Source organism: Ruditapes philippinarum, unplaced genomic scaffold, assembly GCF_026571515.1.
Source record: "Ruditapes philippinarum isolate M1 unplaced genomic scaffold, ASM2657151v2 ctg9907_1_1_1_1, whole genome shotgun sequence".
Classification (NCBI taxonomy): Eukaryota; Metazoa; Mollusca; class Bivalvia; order Venerida; family Veneridae; genus Ruditapes; species Ruditapes philippinarum.
The window spans coordinates 20,001-46,541 of record NW_026854060.1 but is presented as its reverse complement, the minus strand read 5'-3'; the positions used below and the strand labels follow the sequence as shown (position 1 = coordinate 46,541).

Here is a 26,541-nt window from a genome sequence, read left to right as displayed (position 1 = left end):
ACAAATAAGAATTGTCAAAATGTGTAAAAATAAGCCTTATTAAACACAACTGCGAGGAACAAAACAGTGTAACTTTTTTCTTTCGTTACGTTATTAAGTAATAGAAAGAACATCGAAACACGAGGCTAGTATAAATCAGATTGCCGAGTGTTTTGATGTTCTTTCTCTTTTGTATCATAGTTAAAAAATAAAAACACGTTCCCTGATGTCACAATATGAAACCCCAGAAAAAGGAACCAATGAACGAGCATCTGAAAATGATATTTCTATCGCTTTCCCTTTCCCCGTCATCACAATATGTAAACCCCAGACAAAATGAAAGTATCAACAGCCCGTTCGCATAAATATATACCAGATAAAGAAAGGTAAATAAATAATAATCAATTTTGCATCTTAAGTCTGCATTAACATGGGTCTGTTTCTTTTCAGTAAAAAGTAGATCGGCTTATAAAATTTACGGAATAATTATTTGTTGTATTTTCCGTGCAAATAGTATTTTGACTTCTACTGCAATTTACAATATAAGAACGCATGATGTAATTTTGGCAGCGGTTATCTTCCATAACAAGGACTTGTTTCAGCTTACATATTGTCATTATTAAAACTGCTGTTCTATAAAACGGAACATAGCTTTTTCTAATATGCTTTTTATTGTCTGTTAACAGTCCTATTTATTTACTTTCATTACTCGTTTGTGTCTAGTCCTTTATCATATCCCCTCGAGCAAGGACACGAATGACAGCCATTGTAAAACACTATAGACCTTAAACTCACACTGATCTGACACACAGGTAACTACTGAAACAATGACACACAGTGCACTACTGACACATAGAACCACTATGCAGACACCAACTGACAAAGGATACATGAATCACAGAACTACTCACACACTGCTCGGACGCATAAACACTGAACTCACTACACTCACAGAACACCACATGGTACACACTTCAAAGGAGCGGGGTATGACTGTCGTTTCCCATACATAACTAAAGAATGCTTAGGCCTTGAACCTTCAAACTTGGTACTGGGATTGTTCATGACAAAGAAAAATGACACTTATGGTTTCTGGAGTCTTTGGGTCAAAGATCAAGGTCATATCGACCTTGTAGGTAAAAACAGTTTCCAATCGATAACTTGACAACACATTTACCGTCATACTACATAGGTGGTCTTGTCAAGTATAATAGCCCCTTTTGATTCATGGGTCAAAGGTCAAAGTCACATTGACCTTGTACGTTATAATGGTTTCCGACCAATAACTCAACATCTCAAGTTGTCTTGGTTGATATTTTTTATTAAACTTAAAATGCTTTTAGTATACACATTTTAAGGTCTAATGTACATGATGTAATATTACAAATTTGCTGTCATTATGGACGCCTATGTGATTTATGAAATTTATGCATATATCATTTGATAAGATTTGTGAAAACTTTGTCATAAAATTGCTGCACACAACCTTTCTGATCTCTTTACTCATGACATGACAAAAAATGACCCCTTTTTTGTCAAAAGTCAGACACAATAACCTGGCCACATGGCTAATTGGCTGTCGATAGGGGGCATACATGTTTGACAAACATATTTTGTTTAAATTATGTTCAAATATGAATATTGGCTTTGTTTGTCAATTAGTTTTGATGAAATATTCACGCTAGAGAGAGGCTCGCATTTAATGATAAATAAAACAGAACATAACAGAATGTTATGACAACTTGTACGAAGTACATCATCAACAATACATTATATTCACATATATATAATAGCCACATGAAAATTTACAATCAAAACCTACATATTACATTTTTCGTGTACAATAATTTACGGACAATAAACAAACAAACATATAATTATGAAAAGTGTGTACTTACTTTTTATTAATCTTCTGAGACAAAATAACGAAAAGTTTAGGTAGGGAAATTTTACAGATAAATTCCATTTAATTTTTATAACTACTTGCATACTGTAAGTATATAATAACAATTGGATTTGTAAGTATATAGCATATGTATTTAGGTTTTTTTTCTTTTTTTCATTCTTTATTTTCCTTGTAAAGTATTAATATTTGAACAAATTTAACTATCTATATATATAGCGTCCGGAATTTAGAAACGAAATTTCAACACAACGTAGTATAGCTATACAATTGACGCTGCATCATTTTCACCCATGCTATACATCCTGCTATTGATGGGCACGTCAGCGTCCATTCTGTGTAACTGTTTCTCATTCCTAAAACGCTTCTCGAACGCTTTTCGCAGCGCCGCCCCACTTGCGTTCCCGCGTCTATTAAAGATATCTTGCCGACCATTCCGATGCATCATGGCTGCTGACATGGTTTCATAAGCTGGCGGGTTGTTGGACCATGTAGAAACATCAGCTGAATCACTTGTCACTACAGACTGAGATTCGTAATATTCTTCGTCATCCGTTGGCTCATAGTCAGGTAACGAATCTTCATAGTCAGGAGTCGGCTCGTTTTCAATATTACATAATTTCTGTAGCTCCATCGACTTCATAATTATCTCCCGAACTTTGTCTTTCTCCGTGAACGTTTTCCCGCAAGATATATCCGTGATTGATAGCATATGTAGCATTGTACCCCATCGATGAATGAACATGCCCAAAAACTGTACGCACAGTATCGTAGCGAAAAATGCCAGGAATATTAGACCAAGCGGTTCAAATGCAAGATCATCTGAAATTTCCCAGCGTGGAATTTTAAAGAATAAAGTATCTTTAAGATCTTCCTGGAGTATTTGCAACTGCATTGACAATGCGATCCAGAGTGCACTTGTCATGAAAAATCCAAACACGACGTTATTTCTTAAATTCTTGAGATCATGTTGAACCTTTTCTTGGTGAATTTTGTCTTCATTCAGTGGGTATAAATATTTCATGATAATTTGCTTCCAGAAAATAGATTCCTTCTCATTTAGGCTTTTAATTGGACCATCCCCGCATATAGCAGATTGTAGCCAACCAGGATTGTCGGCATCTTCACGTTGTAACCAAACAGGTATGCTGTTTTCATGATTTTTTACAGACTTTGCCTCATCCTCCTCTTGTTTGGTCTCTTCTGTTACCAGATCTGTATTCGGCTCTTCATTACACTGTTCGGTATCCGGTTTTATTTCAGGCATGCGCATTGGCGTTAATTTGTCACTGTCTTTGTTTTCTCTACTTCTACGTATTTCGTGGATAAGCTCCTCTAGCAAAACATCTGTTTTTGATTTTTCATAATGAGAAGCTTCTGTTCTTAATTGCTTAAAGACTTCCCCGACATCTTTGAAGAATGAATTCAACCCCATCCAGCCAAGGATTCCCTTTTTCCTTTCTTCTCTTTTCTTGCGATTTTCTTCCGCAACACGTTTTTCTTCCGCAATTTGCTCTTTTGTTTTACGTTTTGGGACCTCTCGCGTTCCCCATGATACCGTGTTCATATTACATAGGTAGTACATTGTTAAAAGCAAGTAGCCTGTAGGAAGACATATAAAATAAAGAGCGCCTGGAATGACACAGAAGAATTCCTCCGGGTGCATGATGGCGGATATAAAGAATATTAGCACGAGCATTACCAAAAACACAACATTGGGACTGGTGACACCGCCTTCTATAGCTTGGCCTACAGTTCCAACTAAAACTACAGTCATTAATATTGCATACACTGCACTCATAATTGATGCAATCGTCATCTGTGTACTTGGTTTGGCGTAGATGCAGACGATAATAAAGAAGATTGCCGGTATCAAAGCTAAACAGTAGGATTCTATCACGGTCAACTTAAATACGACAACAAATGCTCCTGCCAACATTAACAAGATTGTTGCTGGACCAAGAATTGTGGATACCATGAGACAAAATTGATACAGAATATACAGCGTGCTTATGTTGTCGTTGATGCTGATTGCTGCTTTCCAGCCACCTAAAAGGTCTACAATGTTAGCAAGTGTGCTCGGGCCCCAGCGACGCCGCTGATTGAAGAATTCAGAGAAGGTTTCCGGCGCATGCGTCAATGCGTCGGAGGCTGCGCAATAGTCGATACGGTAACCTTGTTGTAAAAGTAAAGTACTCAGCCAGCGGTCTTCACCTACATTTAGAGAATAGAAATAACTACATGTATAAATATTTTTTTAAGAATAACGAGAGCTATCTTACATCAACATATCTTCTCTTTTTGCGGGGTAATGGGTTTTTAAAAGCATTACCGAAATTTGTTTTAGAAAATTTGAGTAGCACTGCGTCTAATAGGTTAGTTACTTTTTCGCACTTCATCTTCATTACCGTGTAAATGATAAAAAGATCAAGATTTGTTTTGTACATAAAAGGTCTCCTTTTATATCAAAATGCGTTAATAATTCAAATAATTGGCCCAAATTCATCCAAATGAAAATTATGATACATTGTATAATATTGTTTATTACCGTTTTCTTTTGTCGCCAGGTAACATACATGTACCAGTAAAATTACATTATTTTAGTAATCCAGATATTTCATTACATGATATATAATTTACAATTTAAATGATAGAATTAACTGTGTACAATGGAATATACATTTGTATATATAAATAATAACCTTTTGTCAAAATGGACATTTTTTGTAACTACTCAATGCTACCAACTTATAAGGTTGTGTAACACTATTATCACCTACCTTGATCATACTGCACGTAGTGACCGGCCTCTGTGGCCCTGGTGGCGTAGGTTCGAGCCACATTATCGTCCATCAGAGCAGAACCTCTAAAGAGGCTAAAACATCCAGGTGCGCACATAACACAGCCGAACACGTGTTCCGTTGCCTTCTGAAGCCAATGTCCGATAGCGTACTCGAACTGTTGGTACCACAGCAGTGGGCCTAAAGAAGAAAGATATTTAAATCAGAAATAAGTTGTCTCCTTCCTAAAAAACAACAACAAAAAATCTCATAGTTAGTTAGTCTCGGTAACCGGTCCACCTATACCTACATGTCTTTCCTGGAAAACAAACCAGTTACTACTAATGTCTCCAAAGGTGACTGACTGCTTTATCCCACATAATTTCTTGTCGATCTCTTAGTTATTTTGTATGTTTTAAGGTACACCCCATTCTAAGGTTGCCTGGTTTTGATATCTAATTAGTAATTAATTCTTAGTTACCATGCTCAATATTTGAAATGGACTTGTCCATCTTTCAATTTGGACATATTTTAATCCATTCATCATTTTTAGGGATTTTTCAAAAAAAAAGAAAAGAAAAAAGAACTGACCGAATAACAAACAGAGCGGACCATGAATAGACGGCATGGATGTGTGTTGCATGATGGGTTAGAGTCACTAGCCTTTAGTCACTAGGTATGAGTTAATACTACTTCATACGGAAAGCCACGGAATATAGTATGAGGTACCAGTGACCTTTGTGCTTGTAAAATTACTTAAAAAACATATACCGGAGCCGATGGGATGTATACGTCCACAAGCCGCTCCTACTTTCTTATTGGTCTTTAATCTATCAACTAACAGACGCACGGCATCAGGGTGAAAGTCCACGTCGCCATCTAAAGTCAAAATATATGTGTTTTCCGCCTGTTTGAAAAACAAACAAATACAAATGAAATATATCTAAAGTTCGAAAAGAAAACTAAAATAAGATAAGAACAAATTTTGGACTATTGTAGTTATATCGTCGAAATTTTTTTATTTTGTTGTTAAATTTTTAGGTTTACAATATACAAAATGTACATAACCCGAATAATTAAAACAGTATGGTACACTGTTCGCTGACAACCATGAGGCTTAATGTAAAAACAATCAAGTACATGTACAATGTATTTATATTTTGTTGTTCAAGTCAATTTTAGTAGCATTTTATTCGATTAAACGACAGTATTTGGAGTGCTGAAATTAAAATTTTCATGATGGGGTTTGATGGTTCCTTTTTTATCTCTATTATAGTAATTGATAAAAACAATTTATACACATCTTTAGGAAAGTCTTTATCAGAAATTGTATAGATTGAAATAAGAAACATCGACCGTTTTAGGGTTCCATACGATATTCCTAACGTAAATATGGCACAGTCATGCTCTACATCTATATGTGTCATCTATGACGTAGTGTGTTAAATATTTAGCTTTTTACCTGAATATGGACTTCATCTGTTACGTAATTAAAAATAACACTTCTAGTGAAGTGCGCAGCTTTCCGACGCCGGCGAAGTTGAGATTCAGTAAGCCGGACCCTCTTCAATTCTCCGTCGGACCTGAAGCCTTCGATCATGTCCTTCGTAAGCAAATTTTCAGGCTGTGCTAAGATACGGTATCCAAGGAGATAGTACATGTACATCACCTAAAGAAAATGAAAGGTCAATTCATAATAGGTCAAGGTCAAGTTATTATACTGGTTTTCTATTGCTCTTGAGATAGAACTGCGCTGTTGCATTTCAAAATATGTAATTCTTATGCACATGTTTTATTTTAACAACATTAATTACCGTGTATATGTTTTTGAAAAAAGCCTTACTTTTTCATTTGCACCATGTGTTCAGGGGCTTGAATCCTTGACTTAGAATTTATTGAAAAATATATGGCTACAAGGATTTGCAGAAAATAAGTCTGATGATGCAATAAGTTAAATAACCACCTTCAAAAAGCACTTGAGATAAAAATAACTTTTATTTACTGTGAATCGTAATTTTTCGGCACTTTCCGTTAAGCTTCGGATAAGAATTATTGGTTATCGTCGAGGTATTTCGTATAATTTTGAATAATGTAAATACGAAAATTGTCATTACCTGGGACCATCGTTTCTTATGTCTAATTTTATGTTTGTCTTTCAGGTGTGCAATAAGCCGGGTACCACCGGGAAGTCGCCACGTCAGCCGGCCTCCGTAAGGTGTAGGGGTTCTAATGGGTGGACCTAGGGACATCTGACGCTCGTGAACTGAACTGCAAATTGCAAAAGTAGCTTAATCATAAGATTATATTGAAACTTACAAGAATTACTATGCTGTAGCAGGGGTGTGGAAATTTGAACTTCTGCTTCTTGCCCACGGACAAGTCGGGCATAGGATTTACATACCCCTGTTAAATACAGTAGTCAAATGCGCCTGTGTGAATATACATGTATAAGAACATTTGCTTTCGACATTATTCTCGAAAAGTTATTTCCAGTCTTGTCAAAAATCCTAATTAGAGTCCCTTTAAAGTAAGATCTATATCTACATTGTCAAATCATTAAAATATTGGACAGCTAGTTCATCATGCCTGAGTGTTATGACGTCACTTCCTCCTTTAAAACATTTTCCCTTAAAAGTTGTTGATCCTGAAATTATGCATGGAATGGCGGAGGAGATGAGGTTTTTTCCAACAGGTCAGGCTTCTCAAAAGTTAACTGTATTGCTTCAAAACTTTTGAAATCAAATCAAGAATCGCACATACCTTAGAGAATCGTCAATACATTCCAGTAAATCAGCAACAAACATGTTTGGTACTAAAAGGTCATCGTGCGATAGCTCCATCGCATCGTCAAAAAATATGTGCGCTGAAAATACACAATGTATACTTATATACTTATATCGTTAGGATCGAGTAGCTAGGGTAACTTACTAAATAAGTCAATACGTTGCCATTTCACAGCGCCGGATTTCAGCATTGATATTGTTTATTCACTAAAACAGTTCCGATCATTTCCGAATTTTGGTGGTCCCACCTAGGTGTTTGCTCCCACCTATTAATAATTCATGGTGGGGCAGCCGAAGTCGTCTTTAAGGCAAGAACTTGGAAAAATGCCATATAACAATATAACAGCTTCACCGGGCGTATAAAAACACGTGTATATTTTGATTCATATATTTTTAATATATTATTTTTCATTTAACAATCTGATAAATGATTAGATACTGTAAATGTCTTAAAGTTACCTTGGCAACAATGTCGTTAGAACGTGTTCAACGCATCTGTGCACGTCAATCTATATGAGAAGAAAACCTTATCGCAAAATATTCAAACGACAGAAATGGTACAGTTCTAATCAAATGCTATACAGCATAAACTTAAGTGAAAATATTTCATCATAACGAATACCTTCAAACTCGTAGTAGTCGGGATCTCTAGATTTTGTAAAACTTCTGTGCCAAATATCTCCCACTGTGATCTATGTCCATTCTGGAAATCAAAACCGACATTTTATCAATTCAAAGATGTATTTCTTTATACCGTCGTAATGTTTTTTTTTATTTTTGTTTCTTTATGTAATAACTTATTTAAGAAGCATTATAATTTTATCAGAACTATGTTCAAATTGTTGTCAAAAGTTCCATCAGTCTTGAAGTACTGAAAAATATTTTACCGAAATATCGATTTAAGCAGATTCGTCATTTCCGCCCGTGTCTCGTGCCACATTGTTGCGCATGCGTAGATCTGTGGCACAACATCGTCTGCTTTATACTGATCAATTTCCGGGTCGTAGTAATCTTCATCAGTATCAGGAGTTAAGCTCGTGTCATGGTCATTACGTCGGCGCCGTAGAATTAGAGATTGGTCGGCAAATATACTACATCGGATTGGGGTAATAAACAATCTGAAATGTGCAAAAACAATTCATCAAACTTTTTGTCACGGAAATGTTCACATAAGGTAAATGTAGCCAAATAATTATAATAATAATAATAATTACTGGGACACAGAAAGCAGAACGATTTTATTGTATAAAATAATCATAAAAATGTTATAATTCTATAAAAATGTCGATTTTGCAGACATTTAAGGGTAGGCAATATGAAAACTGTTTGTTCAGGGGCAGTAATATGTTCTTGCTACTCATATTGCAAAAAATGGAAAAACTTTTAGACGAAATTTTGTAGATCTAATTAAGCATTTACTTTTGCTATAGATAAGTCCCACATAATTCCATTTAAAATATCTAAGTACGGAACGCCATGACTGTCTTATGTGATCAACATTTTTGCTATCTTGTGAACGATGATATGGCGTTCCATATCTAAGAGTGAAACCATACCTGTCTATTTTCTCCATGCGTCCGTTGCCTGGAAACCAAATATGTGACGTAATATAAAGCTCAGAAAGCCAAAGAACGCCCAACCAAGCCAGGTGTAGAATCCACGTATTGCTTCCGTTTTCGACACCAATCCAAACGAAGGAACCAGTCGGAAGAAATTCATAAATGTTTTGTAACACGACAACAGCGACACTTATTGGAGTTGTCAATGACAACGGAAGTGAAAATCCTATCATTTGCATGCACAGCTTGCACGCGGTGCCCCCGAAATAAGCTAACAACGTACTGGATATAATCTGAATATAAAAGACTCCATACTCTTCAAAATGTTGCATTGTTTCAGGTGAAAAATAGAACATGTTTTGATCAGGATCTGATTTGTTGACATTTGGAGCCCGGGAAGTGACGTCAGTGTAGGCTTCAGTCGTGACCAAAGCGGAAGTCGTTTCCGAAATAAAGTTGATTACGTGTGTCTTGATTGTTGTAGCATTAGGAGCATCACTGTCAACTTCACGTCGAGTGAATCTGGTGTCACGAAATATATTTTGACCTTGGTGTTGTATTGCACGGACAGAACGAGGGGAAATCGTATCATTTTGTTGAGCTGGGTTAGTATAGCTCAGGTTAAAGTTAAATCCAGGTTGTAGCAGAACTGCAAATGCTATTACCCAACAAGCTTTCCAAATACTAGCGAATATGTAAAGGCGTCCTCTAGCGTGATGTAAATGTTTCTTCCAGTTTTTGAAATTCATTGACTTTCCAAATATAGAAAACTCTCCTTCTACGTAATTTTCCCAGTAAGACACAGATATCAATACTAGAGCTATAGGGAGTTCAAACAAAACCTCGTTTCTGAAAAATCCCTTGCCTAAATTCGGTCGTGGAACAATTACTGATAAATCATCTTGTAAAACCGCATTTCGGATACCCATTTTTTCGGATGGCGACATTGAAATTTGAAACATTTCACATAGTACAATGCTTCCTATTTGAATAAGAAACGCTCCAAAATTCAGCACAAATATTGAACACTTTCTTGCTAGGCCTGTGTTAGGGTCTCTACCTTCAAAGATAGTCTTGAGGAATGCTGGCACGGTGTAGATACTTCCGAGAACGATAAAGGCTCTGAGCATATCCAACATTGGTAGCACGCGAAAGACAAGCAGACTCAAACCAAGTGTGTGCAGTAGTTCAATAAAGAGAACCTGAAACAGAATATTTATTTGATATCCACGCAAATATATCAAATGGAGATTTTACGTTTTACAATCTATCTTTTTTAGGGTAAACGTGAAAAATATGTACTGATCGAATAGCAAACAGTGCAGACCATGATCACACAATACAGAATCTACAGCTGCATGCAGGCAAAGGGTTAGTTGCTTCAGTTTAGTCTACAATTCTCTGTAGAACGCACGCACTTACGAGAAATCAAACAACATGCGTCTGTGGGTCAGACGCTTGAAAGCAAAAATCATACCAAGAGTTGTTAGTGTTGTTCTTCAAATTTAAGTTGAAAAATAGTGACAGTGTTTTGTGACATGTGGCTTACATCTAATCCCATTCATGATATTCATTATTCAGATACAATTTACTTTTAATAGCATGAAGTGTTATTTTTTAGAGTCATCAAATACACACAATATATTTAATTTTTCAAATAAAAAAAATGTTCACATTAGAGTAATTAAGATTAAAGCGGCTTTCTGCTCTTTTTTTTTCTTCAGGAAAAACAATTCTGTGGAGTTTCAAAATAAGTAATTCAGCAACTTTATCTTTGACAAGTGCATCATTACACTGTAAGCTTCCTTAAAACGGCGTCAAGGCTCAACAGTGCTATTTATAACGCCAAAGTGGCGTTCGTTTCTAAAAATAGAATGTCCGTCAACCGCCATAGAGAGCGGACCAGTAAATAAGAGTTACCAAGGGGTTTCCATAGTGTTTACGTATTTCATCGGCGGACAATTTCATTTTCCATCTATATACCTTTGATTTTGAAAGATTTATCGAAGGTAACACGTTTAACCTTTAGAAAAATTGAAGGTCGCTTTAATGCGATCTAAAACATACCGATGACAAAAGTGACAGCGACGGCCATGTTGTACTGCCAAAAACAGATTTCCCAGAATACACCAGAAACCAGATGGAGTATGGGAAACAAATACTGATTAGTAACATGGTCTTCACTGGCCATTGAGACTCTGTTAACGGGTCCTGAAATACAAAAAAATGATCATCATAAATGAATCATAAATTATTTAGTTATGTGAACATTCAATCGAATCTTTTCAGCCCTTTTCGTCAGTCTTCGGATATGTTATTATAGATAATAGCCGAGAACATTCCGATTGGTGAATATTAGGTATGTCTCGCTTATGCGACCAGAAAGAAGCAAAAAGATCAAGATTGCTTTCCAGAACATATTCAGATCAGATTATTTACTATTAGCTTTTTAGTTTTCAGAATTTTGAAAATGAAATAATACGAACATTTTTGATAAACTAAGATGGAGTTGTTGACAAGAGTAAAGAAAGAGCATCATTTGTTTAATTGCATGATTGCCGTTCAAGAATTATTAAAATATGAACGAATATTTTATTACTATTAATATTTCCAGTTATTGTGCAGTTACAAAAATAGATCATAATTCAAAACAAAGTGAAATGTGCGTAATTAATATCTAACTTTCCAAGGGAGTTACAGTCGGAGGCGAAAAATAAAATAGATACAAATATAGTTCTGTTACCTTGGTCACGCTTGACGTCATTATAAGAACACAAATTTTGTTGACGACTGCTGACGTAAGAACCATAATCATAATAAAAATATAGCAGACGACTTTAAAGAATTTAAACACAGTTTGAAAGGTGGCGCTGTTGGACACCTGCTCACGTGGCATCATCTGAAACCGGTCCCACCAGCGTCTGTAAAAAAGATGATTGAAAATATGTTTGACAACCTTTTCTAATTTAAATATGCTCACTTATGCAAAACTTTAAACAAATCCGACTAAATGTCAACAGGATTGCATTTTTTACTGTCGGTTTCTATAACCATAATAATAAGTATTTAAATAATGTATTGTTTACCTTTATACATGTATCTATGAAATTACTCATTTTAGGTGGACATTGACTTGATGTTAAAAAAAACTTGTCAACAACTCCCAGCATTAAATTACTACTTGTTTACATGTTTAGTTTCTTAGCGTAGGTTAGACCGAAATACCGTATCCGTTCTGTGTATTCATACTATTGTGTTGTCGAGTTCCTTATCCGAAGACTGACGAAAAGAGCCGAAAAGTTGCGATTGACCTTGGTGTTGCCAAATGGGTCATCCATTTGATTAAAAGAAATATTATCAAAACTAACGAAAATCCTTTAAAATGTGGACATATACCAAACAGTGTATACATGTTACATTAAAATTTGTGTTGGTTTTGGATCTATTTGTCATTCATTACAAAACACAAATAACATTAAAGGACTTACGGATCTAGTGCAATGCTTCCATGGTCTGATTTTGCCTAAAGAAAAATAAGAACCATTAGTGACATTTCATGCCAAATATACTTTAACAATGTATTATCCTATTTTATAACATGCTTTTGGAAAGAAAACTTGGAGAAAAAAGCATGTTGTCGAAGTGTTAAGTTTCGCCATAGTAAATATTTTGATTTACCTTACTTTAATACGTGTAAAGAAGTACAAAATCTCTTACAAAAAAGCTTATGGAAAGGAGTTATTTAAATCTGCAACAAAGAATATAATCAAACGTACCTGATCGATTAATGTGTGCTCCATATTGTCGGCATTTCCGGTGACATTTGCATAATGCGCATTATGTTCCATCCAATCAGAGACCATGCTTCCCGAGTCTGTTTGTTCACCTGGTTCCTGTCCTCTTGCTGACGTCATGATCATTTCTTCACCATTCATCCATTCGTCACCAACTCTCTCATTTCCGGCATGTATATGTTCATCAGCCGTCATATTGAATGGACTTTCACTTACTGTTAAATCCTGATTGTTTGACGCGCGGCTCACGTGATCTTGCTCTAGAGTTTTTCTGGTACTACGACTGCGATCTCCCTCGTTCCTGATTTCCTGTTGGCGCTTTAAATGCCAATTTGAAGCGCCTGTTTGACTCTGATTAACATTCGGAAGTACTTCGTCATACATTTGAGATTCATTCAATTTGGAACCGGAGCAGTTATATTCTTCAGTACACAGAACATCATGTTGAGTTATATAAAGCGGATTATCCACACAATGAAGGCCCGGCTGACGATTTTCATCTATTGCTTCGGCCAACTCTTGTAGATATAGTTCTTGCCAATGTTGAAGAATTACCTTAAAACAGGTAACAAAAGTAAATTGAACCTTTCTGATGTCCTTAAGATGGCATATTGCTTAGATGGTGCAGGGTCTTTCAAATAGCAGTAAATTTTTACCTTGACACCGGGTACGAAAAATTCCTAGCATTATTAGTTTTTACTTTAAAAAGTAACAATTTTATAGATTTGCATTGAAATTAGGAATTTTTCGTACCCGGTGTCAAGGTAAAAAATTACTGCTATTTGAAATTCACTAATTTTTGATCGATTTAAAACATTGTCTTATAATTTGATTTTGAAATGGTGATGTACTATGCCCAGATCATGGTCCGTAAACAACCTAATCTTGGATTCAACCAATTTTAATACAATTGGTCCGACTCCAGACCATTCTATTCGAAAGACCCTTGATGGTGCTAAGATGTCATAAAACCGGATTCCGTATCAAACGACTATGATGCATCTATAGACATTTAACATAAAACTTAAATTACATAGTACATTGAAAATAAATGTACTTTTGTAAAATTTTAAGGCTGTTCAGACATAAATAAACAAAACCTCCCCAAACGCCCTCAAACCCCTATCCCCTGCTAAATAATGTGTACATATCGATGAAATGAAGAAAGATTCTACCTCGCTCTCGTTAACAAGTACGTCTCCCAGACCAGCGTCAGTCAAAACCTGCACGATATTCTCGTGTGTCGGTGAAACAACACTGTTCTTAGAAAATGAGATACCACGGTACCTGTAGTAAAATATATAAGAAAGGGCACTTGTGTTATAGATGCATAATTATTAGAATATTCGTGATATTATGAATAAAAAAGTTGAGTTATTAAAGTACATTAATTGTGTGAGTCAATTTTAATCCAGGCCCCTTCCCATTGGAAATAGCAGAGAAAATAAGTTTTTTTATCTTCAATACTGTGCTCTTCTGTTTTTTTCAAATATCATAATTATTGAAAGTAACGAAGAGCGTCGAAATGTCACGTGCAAAATGTCGTTTGTATTGCCTCAAGGCACGTGACTGATGTTTAGAATGTAATAATAAACATAGAAAAATACATTTAATGTTTGTTCAGAGTGAATAATCATAAGTTACACATGGTAAATGATCATTTTGATACTGTAAAATTAATCTCTGTAAAGCAACACCCTTTGGAAGACAAATTATGGTGGTTGCTGAGGGACGTTAAATCTTATTGCCTAAGTCAGTCTTACTTTAAGAAAAAATGATATTGTTAGCATATGATTGCTTAACAGAGGGCTGTTATGCAAAGGTTGTACTTTTCATTGATGTCTAAGTAAAAAAAACTTAGTCTAGTGATTTCTTTTCATTACTTTAAAGGCACTTGGATATTTATGTTTCTTCATCGGACTTTGAGTCGCCTGTCCGCTGTCCTTGACCAATTTTCAATTATATAATTGATTATATAAAGAAATGGGATGAACATTCCGAGATAACATAATCGACATTTTTCATTTGTGAAGAGAAAAATATTTATGAAAATAATATATTTCATCTTTCATTGCACGTATAGTTTCTTTAGTAAAGGCATTAAAATGTCCATTCTTTTATTTATCGTTTTCTGTCAACGACAAATTATCCTAGACCCATTGATTACACTTTTAAAAGTAGGATTAATTCAATCCTCAGAAATGAATAAAATTTTATAGATGTAATTTTTCATATCCGGGCCTTACCTTTCTATAAAGTCAGCTATTGACACGTGACGTGTTAATGACCTTATATTATCATTAGCCTCACCATCATCATCCCGTGCAGTGCTTCCAATAGCAGACGACATCTACATGTATATTATCTGACACAAAGAGCAAAGTTATAATAGACGCAAAACATATCTCGTCTGTTTCCAGGCCTCGTCTTAATATATAGGCTTGGAGCTATAGGTTATTCTTTCCTTTTTAGCGCAAGGATACGCAAAATGTTCTTTAATAATATATACCTATTATGTCTCTCTGTTTCATATCTGTGAAATATACAGGCTTGTCGGTTTAGGTTATTCGTCTCTTTTCAATATCGCAAGGAAAATGGTGCCTTACTTAGGTTCACTGGGGCGTCCGTGGCCGAGTGGTTACGGTTGTTGATGTCAAACCACTTGCCTCTCACCGCTGTGGGTTCGATTCCCGACAGAAGCTTTGGATTCTTTCATGTGATGAAGCTATCCAGCTAGCTTACGGAACGCCGATGGTTCTACTCAGGTGCCCGTTCGTGCCTGAAATAATGCACGGAAGGGCACCTGAGGTATTCCTCTACAAGTAAAGCTGGAACGTCGCCATATGACCTATTCTGTGTCGGTGTGACGTAAAACCCAATTAAACAAACAACAGTTTCTCAACAACTCTAAAACGGAAGTGTCGGAAGAGCCACATTGTAGAATGTGAAAGAGATTTATATACGTTTGTGCTCGGCCTGTCTCTATACCGGAAAAAAAGCCATATTATTTTCAATTATTAATTTGCTATACACATTTTGTTAGCTTCGGATTTTGAATTTTCCGAATGTTCTCTATACAAAATCAGGCAGCACTGTACATGTTAAATTCTACAACTTAAAGTTTAGTTTGTGCCTGAAATAGGGCATCTGAGGTCTTCCTCCACCAGTAAAGCTGGAACGTCGCGATATGACCTATACTGTGTCGATGTGACGTAAAACCCAAAACAAACAAACAAAACTTAAATTTTAGAAGAAAGGTTCTTTTACTGTTAACGTTTCATAATAAAAGGCAGAAAGTTCAAGAACGTTAGCCGTCCTACATATATATGCACTAGTTTGAATTTAGATATAATGTAATTATTTAATGGTGTTTTTGATATATCTTTAAAAATTATTATAATATATGTATCTAAAAGCTAACTAAAAGTTAATACTTGTAATATTGCTTTAGAGAAGCAACTTATTATACATTGATGATACGTACAGTTATTTGAGTAATTCCACAAAGTTTCGCTCAGAGTGTGCTCCTGTTTTCATCATCAGTAAAATCCAGACACTTTTTTACACCATATTTTCTATCAGGCTTGAAAAATTTACAATTTCTTAACTTAGAAGAAAAATGATATAAAAAGCCATGACTCGTCCGAAATTTGACTTTTGATGATTGCCTTTTTGCGGACACATAGGTCCTGGAGCGGTTTTAGTGAAACATAAACGGTAACTGATACGGGTCTAATATTTCCACAACATTGCCGCTGACCAATAAAGGCACGGCGGACGGCTTGCCGTAAGGTAACGTTCACGATATTATCTATGATAACGCATACCGACAAGACTGGGCGTTTTAGATGAAAGACACCGATAAACCGGTGTGAGCCAATAAACAACTTGTCATTAAAGCAGAGTACAAATGATATAAAATCATTACAATTGTTGAATGTCAGGTTATTTATAGTTTTGATAATTATGTATTCAAACATACATAAAAATATGTCGTTGTTAAAATGACTTTACCATGTCCCAAATAAAGTTGAAAAACGCGTTCTTTTCTAGTAAATTTATTGGAATATAATGTATATTGTTTGATATGTACATCGAAATATTTTGGGGTTTTTTTTCAAATAGAATGAGCCTGAAATATACCGCAGACAAATAACGACATTGCCAAGCAATAGCGCCAAACGAGAAAATAATGCGATTCTTCTGTTTGATTCTTATCTGGTTGGTAGGATGGGGGTATTTTTCATGTGTATTTGTTTTCCTACCAAAACAACCTCCTCTTTTACATTAAGCTTACATGAGAATTCTAATTCCAGTGTATCAATGTATTTATTGCAGTTAGAGAGTTATAGATGTACGGTCATAGTTTGGCACGATTATTTCGTGCTCACTGAACTTTAAGTGAAATCATGTACTTAATTGGCAGGCGGATAGATACATGTACGCCACTCGAGGACTTCGCATTGTTTTATACAGGTCGTATTGCATACCCACCCGTCCCTTTCACCGTTGTCAGTCTCTAGGACAATTCGTTGTGACATAAAATAGCTATTATTTTATTTACTCATATCAAGATGAACCAAATGTTAGAATATAACTGCAGTCAGTTAATTAGGAAAAGCATGTTTTACCTTGGTTGGCAGTAAAGCTATCCGCAGATATCGACACGTTAATAATCAAAATTTTAGTTTATTTTACAGGCTCTTTCAAGATTATAAGTTCAGAGTTTCAGCTTCTGAAAAGTGTTATATCTTTTATTGATGAGTATTTAACGATATTGATACAGTGCAAAGGCCTCCATCCTATGTCAGTGATGTTTATTCTATCACAGACTAAAGTACTTGGTGATAATTCATTTAATTTCGTTTAAGCGAAGGGAATTAGAATATAAGTAATACTATGCATATTCTGAATGCAAAGTAAATTAAGCTTCGCCCAAAGGAAAAAAAACCAGCGGCTCTTGGATACTGGTTTTATGCTTATGTCTTCATAGGGGAAGAATAATCACAGTGACGTGTAATTTGTGTAGATGTTTTATTATAGGCGAATAATAATCAAAAGTTATCACATATCGAGAGGTAAAATAGAATCAGCACGAAGTGCACGGAATTATCGCAGAAATAATTTGACAAAAAGAGCTCTGCACGTGAAAAAAACATTTGGCACGCACTATACTACTTGTGCATTTCACAAACAAAGGCACATGTTTTGAAATATAAAAGTTTGTTAACAATAAACATAGTTTTAACAAAATATTTTATATATTAAACATCTCATTCAATAACGCCTTGTCATGGTTTTAAAATATAAATATATATAACTTTTAACGTATAAACTTAAAAGGTAACAAAATGAAACACAATAACAAAGAAAAAAGCAAAATATAACATTCAAACATTCAACTTAACAACTTGCGAATGAAGTGTGAAATAAACAAAGCATACACTTGGACATGAAAATAAATTTTGCATTTAAGTCGTAAAACTTTTGCCACTGCCATTTTTATGCGCCATTTTCCTATTATTATCGCCGCTTTAGATGAGAACACGTGATCAGACAGACAAATTGCAAATAAATCTCAGATTCAGTATCCTTGACAAGTTTTTGACGGTTGTTTTGCATTTATAAAATCTGATTTTCATTCAATTCAGCAAACAGTAAGTAAAACATTAAATATTAAGACTGCATCAGGTATCCCATCATAAGACAATACACAGAAACAGTGTATAGTTAGATCGTCAAAGAAATACGGGTACAGTACTGTACGATTAAAGGCATATACACACAACCCGTGCAATTTTCACACGAAGTATCACATACTGAGCCCGATTCTTAACGAATTCAACATCACCTATAATGATGTTGCTACATATTCAACCTTAATGAGCAAAACTTTCTAAATTTAGGAACGATGACGTAAATCATGACTATGACATCCTATATTTTCTATAAAATAGTAAACGATTGCACTGTTGTCAAGAAGAACAAAGTTTTGCATTTGATTGACAATCATTTACCCTATAAAACAGTATAACTCTATTAAACCTATAACCCTTTTATTCCTATATAACCCTTTAATCCATCGAGTATTTCTAAAACCCAGTAATGAAGATTTCATTCACATCAACTGTTCACCGGAAGTTCTTGGGAAGTTTTACTTTGCGATAAATGTTGAGCTAGCGCCTTTTCATATTTTTCCCGCGCCCATTTTGACTCCAGCAGACGAGATGCGCGTTCCATAAACGCGCTATGAGCCGGTCGGTGTCGAACACGAAATCGCTGAAAATATATAAATAAAAACAACATGAAATTTGGTGTTACAATATGTTTACTATTTATCACAATATATTCAGTATTTGATTTATCATTTAAGATTGTTGGCTCTGGTGTTCAATTCCATATCGCAGAATGCCAATATAAAGATAATGTATAACTACAAACACTAAAATGTACTATACAAATAAATAATATTGGCTAAGCACTGGTCTGGTGACTCTAAAAATTTCGTAATGTATTAAATATCATATCAAAAGATAATTTGAGGAAATCAGCATGTGTAAGTACATACCTATGCATTATGCTGTTCACACGGTCAAAGAAGAGGTACAAAGGTTTTGGTCAATTAAAAGGTCAACTTTTTTTTCTTTATTGTTTTGTACAGTGAAAATAGTTGGCTATGACAAATCTTTAGTGACAAAATTCGTCGCATCCAATTACAAAATGGCTATTTTCTCACTACTAAACGCATATTCGGAACATCTCGGCTTTTATAAATCATCCAAGGGCTTTAGAATTCCAAATGCTTTTATTTTCTACATGTAGTTGGCCTATTTCCCGTATATATTCATTAACCGAATTTCGAGACCCAGAAATGCAATTGGCACAAATGAAATGGAACTCTTTTATTTGTAGAGATGACAGTTTACTTATTATTCACTTTTAAATTGAGTTGAATTAGTAATATATTTCAAAACTTTGACTATTGTAATAGTGGAAGACCAGAAATTGATAAATTGAAAATTTTAATGATACAATATAAAAACAACTGTAACTATAAAAAAGACTGCCCCACTCTTTCTATAAGCATTGAACATTTACCGATATTTAGAATTATCCGTTGGCCACGTAGATTTATTGATTCTTCTTCTTTTTCTTCTTTTTTTTCATAGTTGAAGTATAAAATTGACCACACTAATGGCAAAATATCAAGTTATTTTTTCATTTTTACCAATTCACTGTCCATTTATACTTGGATGGACATAATGTCACTTTAATGTAGGAAAACAAATAGTATTATAGACATAATTTCTCCACTTTTGTCATCAGAAATTTGAGAACATATGAGCCACGTCACGACAAAACCGACATAATGGGTTTGCGACCAGCATGGATCCAGACCAGCCTGCGCATCCGCACAGTCTGATCAGGATCCATGCTGTTCGCAATCAGTTTCTTGACTTGTTATAGGGTCTGTAAGCGAACAGCATGGATCCTGATCAGACTGCTCGGATGCGCAGGCTGGTCTAGATCCATGCTGGTCGCAAACCCATTATGTTGGTTTTGTCGTGACGCGGCTCATATAATCTCTGTTATGATAAATAACACCGACTTTATACTTACCGTATATTGTTCATTCTTAACGGGCCAAGGCCCTTTATCGAACAACAAATGGCACTCATGCAAAGGCGGTGGGGAGAGGGGTGGGGCCATTTGTAATCCACGAATGTTTCGATCCGTAGCTTTGTCCATACGTTCTCCATGTACTGGAATAAAGTAAAAAACAGAAAACGTCAAATAAAGATGTACATAATGGAATTTACTTATAAACCATGAAGAAAACGTAGCAGAACACTTCATGTATAACAATATGCTTTTAACTGCATCGGAACAAACATGGTTAAACAAAAAAATGCTTTTTTTTTAGAAATATTTGACCCGTTCTGATCAGTATTTCACTGCTGAACATATAAAAGAATTCAATCTTATTCCAGGTAATTTTTAACACGAAAGTGCAATAAGGTCAATGTCCATTGAATAACTCAAACCATAACACACGTTTAAAAAAAACCTGACGGTGTCTTTACTTATCCTAAATAATGACTTTTACTTTTAATATTTACCACCAAGTTCAAAATTGGACTTCCCTAACAATACGAATGTCATTATTGCTTGATTAAAAAAATGTCTAAGATTGATGGTCAGTCGCGAAAATAAACTAGGAACACTAAATAAATATCAACAAATTATTTTTAATGAGAAAAAAAATCATCACTTTAAGACTCGTTATTTACGTCAAAGTGAGTTAACTAAATCTATTTGCACCACAATCCCCTTTTTAACATTCAAATTATTGCATTGTATGAGAAACACAAACAGCTAAACCCCCATTAAATTGAGCTGCGCCATGACAAAACCAACATATAGTGCGTGTGCGACCAGCATGGATCCAGACCAGCCTGCGCATCCTAGCAGTCTGATCAGGATCCATGCTGTTCGCTTACAAACACTATTACAAATAGAGAAACTGATAGCGAACAGCATGGATCGTGATCAGACTGCGCGGACGCGCAGGCTGGTCTGGATCCATGCTGGTCGCAAACCCATTATGTTGGTTTTGTCATGACACGGCTCAATTATTCATCCAGGAATCTTGCACCACATCACAAGCGTCACACAGCACGTCATATTAAATAGCTGACGTTAGCATTTTATACATAAAACGAAAAGCATACATTTAGTGGTCAAAAAGAGACCTTTTTAATACATTTTGTAATTCACCGTGGTATATGGTTCACTTTACGATATTTTGAGTGACATTGTATTATTCCAACCGGTGCCAACGTGTCAACAAAATTTGTATATCCGGTGGCCACTTGTCTACAAGAATTGTGTTAGAATAACATTTACCAGTACCAAAATGATTATCTTATATCAAACATACCTATATACTACAGCATATCACGGGATCAACTGATTTAGACGAGTCGGGCAAGAAGTCTGAATGGCTGAGGGGGTGCTAGGGACCAAATTAACGCGATATTGAAGATCTATAGACATGCATTCTATAGCTATGTCAAAAAAAGAAAAATTGCCTTTTTGTCATGGTAGTAAAAAAATATATTATCGGTGAAAGGTATATTTTGATTATGAATGGCTTCTCAACTATTGTACCTATCGAAATACGTTAACATGTATATCATGTAAGAGTATTTGTAGACAAACAGGCCGCAAAAAGACATGATTATGGGATGACACGACCTGTAAGAATGCTAATGGAAACATAGCGGCATACATACTTAAGCAAAGCTAAGCGCATTCACATCAATCACATGACAGTCACATGGCTGATTGATCAGGGGGAACAATCACGAATATAATAATATAATATTTTACTAGGACGAGTTCTCTCCCTTCTTTCAACAAGTTGACGTACACCGTGTAAATTATTGTTAAAATCGGCTAAGTTGATCTAAGCTGATATGATACTAACATTAATTTTATAATTTGATATTTTAGAATACATATATTTGACCAGTCCTACGTTACTACAACTAGTTTTTTTTGTTATCATAACTCAGTCATGAAATTATGAATTGTTAGTAATACACGTGCCTAATGCATTAGAAAAAAATGAGGCCCGAATCCCAAATGATTTTTATTAAATCTACATGTGCCTTTAATGATGCATGTTTCCGGTGAAAACTAACCTTGATCTAGGAGGTACTCGTACACTGTGTGTGTCATAAATCAAACATAAGTATGTGACTTTTGTATTCTTGCATTTTGACGAATTTAGAAATAGTACAATAACAATTCAATACAAATGCTAAATAGAATTATAGCATAAAAAAGATAACAAGTGCTTTATACTGCGTAGAGACACAAATGTATTTTTTTCTATAAGATACTATCTATATGCCAAATTCCTGGTTATATATAACGTTAGCATCGGTCAAGCGCACGTCCCACATAGGTAGGCCTACTGCACACCGCATTATCCTTTTAGGTCTCCGAAAAAAACATTTAGCCCACAACATCCATAATACACTTATACAACACCCGTTTACTTTAAATCTTAATGTGAAAGGAAATATATGATATTGGAACAATTTTTACTCAGAGTTGCCGTTCTTTACCTTGTGCTTAATTGAATTGCAAGGTACGACAACTCTGAGTAAATATTGCATGGTATTTCACCATACCAAAATCAGACGGCATTCACCCTTTACCCCGCGGTACCTATCAAATGTATGTACATTGTTGTATATGTTTTTAAAATAACTTACTTATATTGAGTCTGTCCGTGTGGAACTTAAGGTTGAATGGATCTTTGTCGGTTTTCTGCATAAACTCCGGAAGTCCAAGAGTTTTCAAGGGAGGGTACTGCGAAGTAAGATAAACAAAGTTATTTATAGATGAATATCCAAAACATTTAGATGTTATAACATCAATTTAGTATCGCCATAGTTATTTTTCGAGCATACAAAGCAATATGTTCATATGTCTGACAGAAAAAAAGTGTAAAAAAAAATTTATGCTTGCAAAGGGAGGTTATCAAATTAACTTATCATCAACATTCTCAGATTCCCTACAGTAGCAATTATTGGTTTAAACAGTAGACCTCAAAGCGCTGTTGAAATAATTTATAAAAGTCTTTTAATAAAAAAGATCATTACAAAAGTAGTTTTCGACGCATTGAATTATCAAATTGACATGGACAATACATAGGTGTTCGGCGCGTTGATTGGTCACTACCCCCGGTCCCACCCCCTCACCCACTTTACAACCATCCTACCTCTCAAAACCATGTAAACTGCAGTATTTTTCATTTTAAACATGTTTTAATATTTGGTATATGCTTTTAATTCAATTTCCTTCATTTCCCACAAAAAATAAAAAAATGATACATAAATATTTATATGGGGCCCGGGGGTAGTGACCAATCAACTTAAGCATAGAGTGAGATTGAACATATAAGTCATACCCCTCTGAAGTCGTGTGGAGATGGATTATTATATTCCCCTGGTTCGTTCATTCCTTCGCGTACAAATTTCTTCTTTGCTGTAAATGGTCTATCAATGTGAAAATAAGTCACTAAACCTTTGTCCTCTTTAGTTTTTGATTGTAACAAATGTGGAATCACTTTTGGTCGTTCTCGTTTAATTATCTCCCTTTGTCCCGGTATAGTACCGTATAACCAGGGCATTTGAGAGTCTTGTGTATTCCGTTTGGGAGGTTTGGGGGCGAAAACTTGGGGTCTAAAATCAGGTGGAGGGCGTTTCCAAATATTTTCCTCCTTGACGGGGATATTTTTAGCGAAATTGTCACTACGAATTTGAATTAAAGATTCGTTAGCATCATAATTCGTCTTTGAATGGAATCCGAATGGTACCATTCCGACAGATGACGAACTTCCGGTCGGACTGGGCGACGAAAAGTCCAAAAAGTCAATCTGGCTCATCTGAAATGGAAACAAATCAATATTAGGCTCGAAAGTACTAAATGTACTAAATATTTTATACTCAAAAGATTTACATTGTGAACCATTAAATATGGACAAATATATAGATACTTTTGTCTGGTGTGATGTATTTGAAATTCCAAATTGAAAATATATTTTTAGGTCTTGCAAGTAACAAATATAGTCCGCCGAACCCCACTATTCACATACCCCGCCAAACCTAGAAAAAAGGAAGGAAAAGAGAAGGAACGTGTCTCCTTTAATTAATAGGGGAGATTTTTCTTCATCTTCTTTTCTTTTATTTTCCCTACTTTAACCTGTACTAGTTGCCTTTACTTTTGAAAGAAACTGATAACTCCTGTACATACCAAGACAGAGGTGCATTGCAAATGACCGTAGAAGGATTTCATGATCGATCAGTCATAACGAATCGAAACCTGGTCGTCCGATTTACAGTCCAACTCTCTACCTATTGCGCTAACCGGGCGGTTTTTATTTTTCCTAATAAAAGAGGTTTTCTGTCTTATAAAATCAATATAAAGATTCTTACCTAGAGGTTCGGATTATATATGATAACAACAGTTTATATAGAGCCATATAACCCTCCAAAATCTTTATAACTAATATCATAATTATAATAATTCTTACATATGTATTACTCTAATGCATAAAAGATTTACTGTTTTATTGTACCCAACATACTTAGATATGGAAATAAAATTGGTTGGTTAATAAGTTCATCAGTCCCGCAATTTGCTAATTACAGATTTCCAGTCCTAGGTCACATGTGAAACATTTATTTCATTTATTCCTGAACATTGACAAATACAAACATTGATTTATAGAAATAATTAAGCTATTATGGCACAACGTATTTGTTTTTCATGGTAAAATTCAATCGTTTATAAGCTACGGCATAATTTCACACTGATAAAACTAAAAACTGATTACTGGTTAATGGTGAACAAGTCTAAAAGGTTTTAAATAACGATTTAACCATATATCCTTTAAGATCAAGTTAAACCTATTTGTAAAATAGTACATTTTTCTTTGATCCCCTGTCAATAATACGGGGTATTGGTTTGGCTTAAGTTATAGAAAGCGTAGAATTTCTGACTTAAAGATTTTTAAGATCGATTTCGATTTGAAGATTCTTCGTCTGATAAACTCCCGGCAGTGGCTGGCTTCAAGAAAGCGTTTTATTCTAACTTTACGATCGTCTCGCGCTCCAGATTTTAAGATCGTTATTTTGATAACACTCAGTCTAATAAAAGTCATTTTATTTGGTATTCAAAACTTCATCGATCATAATTGAAATGTAGATTTGTATATGAAATTTCCCCCACTGAAGTGTTAAACAAATAATCTAATGTAAAGATAAAAGCATAAAAACAGCAGGTGGCATAATCTTCCCCTGTCGCATACATGACAAATATGTAAATAGGGAATGAAATTCAGTGCAAAAAAATCATGTGAATAAATATTAACACCTTTTGATAATAAGATAAATGGGTATAGCACGTGCATTTTCATGACATTTCTTAAAAAAAATGGAAATATTTTTATATCATGGTTTAAACTAAATTAAAAAGAGTGCTTTATTTTTTAAATGAAAAAAATCATTAAACCACATTTATTTTATCAAATAGAGGATATTGAATGAGTGTAAGTTTAATACTGAATTTCTTGAGCGAGTTGAATTAAATCATATTATGCGAGCCTCTGGCGAGCATAAAATTATTTTATCCAACAAATTTAATAAACTTAGTAATGAACTTACACGAATTTAATATTCTATTTATCACATACCAAAAATATGGATCGTTTGAAGTGAAAAAGAATCATTTTTCATTGACGCGCAGTTAGAATAATGCTAAAGATAAACGCGTCTTAACGCTATGTGTATATAACGCAAAAGATGTCACGTCAAAATATTAACAATATAATGTTAACAGAGTCGCAAAATTTGACACGAGTATGTGATAAAATGTATAATTCGTTCTGAATACTGATTTAAGAAAACATGAAAAAGAAAGGCTTATGGAAAAAAATATTATTTATAAATTATGTGAAACATTTATTTCTCATTTTCAAATTCTCTTTAGAAAAAAGTGCAGAAAAATATCTAAAAAAGACGAAAACTTCGAATTTCATCGAACACGAATAAATTGAAAACTGTTGCAGGTTCGATTTGTTTGTACAGAGTCAAGTTTTATATGATTTAAATTTGAGTTATTTGAGTTATGTTATTATTGAATATTAAAATCATTTAATCGTCGTTT

General features: G+C 34.7%; 2 protein-coding genes across 3 annotated transcripts in view; both read right to left on the bottom strand.

Moving 5' to 3' along the window:
- Positions 1-2,049: 2,049 nt before the first annotated feature.
- On the bottom strand, positions 2,050-15,148 carry LOC132738831 (chitin synthase chs-2-like). Its single transcript, XM_060726436.1, is given in 16 exon segments — positions 2,050-4,096; positions 4,663-4,863; positions 5,434-5,569; positions 6,125-6,331; positions 6,777-6,930; positions 7,423-7,525; positions 8,068-8,095; positions 8,097-8,148; positions 8,333-8,563; positions 9,002-10,206; positions 11,072-11,215; positions 11,748-11,925; positions 12,493-12,527; positions 12,781-13,353; positions 13,974-14,085; positions 15,045-15,148. Coding segments are annotated over 16 exon segments (5,415 nt in total). The 3' UTR covers positions 2,050-2,144.
- Positions 15,149-18,716: 3,568 nt separating this feature from the next.
- Positions 18,717-26,541, bottom strand: part of LOC132738829 (uncharacterized) — a 9,473-nt gene continuing 1,648 nt past the window's right edge. Inside the window, exons 2-6 of one of the 2 annotated variants that reach the window (XM_060726432.1) lie at positions 23,783-24,259; positions 23,085-23,181; positions 22,506-22,529; positions 20,419-20,561; positions 18,717-19,077 (exon numbers count right to left, since the gene is read on the bottom strand). In XM_060726432.1, the coding sequence (XP_060582415.1) occupies positions 18,922-19,077; positions 20,419-20,561; positions 22,506-22,529; positions 23,085-23,181; positions 23,783-24,259 (897 nt within the window). In that variant the 3' untranslated portion in view covers positions 18,717-18,921. The remainder of the gene's footprint in view (positions 19,078-20,418; positions 20,562-22,505; positions 22,530-23,084; positions 23,182-23,782; positions 24,260-26,541) is intronic. The other variant, XM_060726433.1, reaches the window with a different exon arrangement.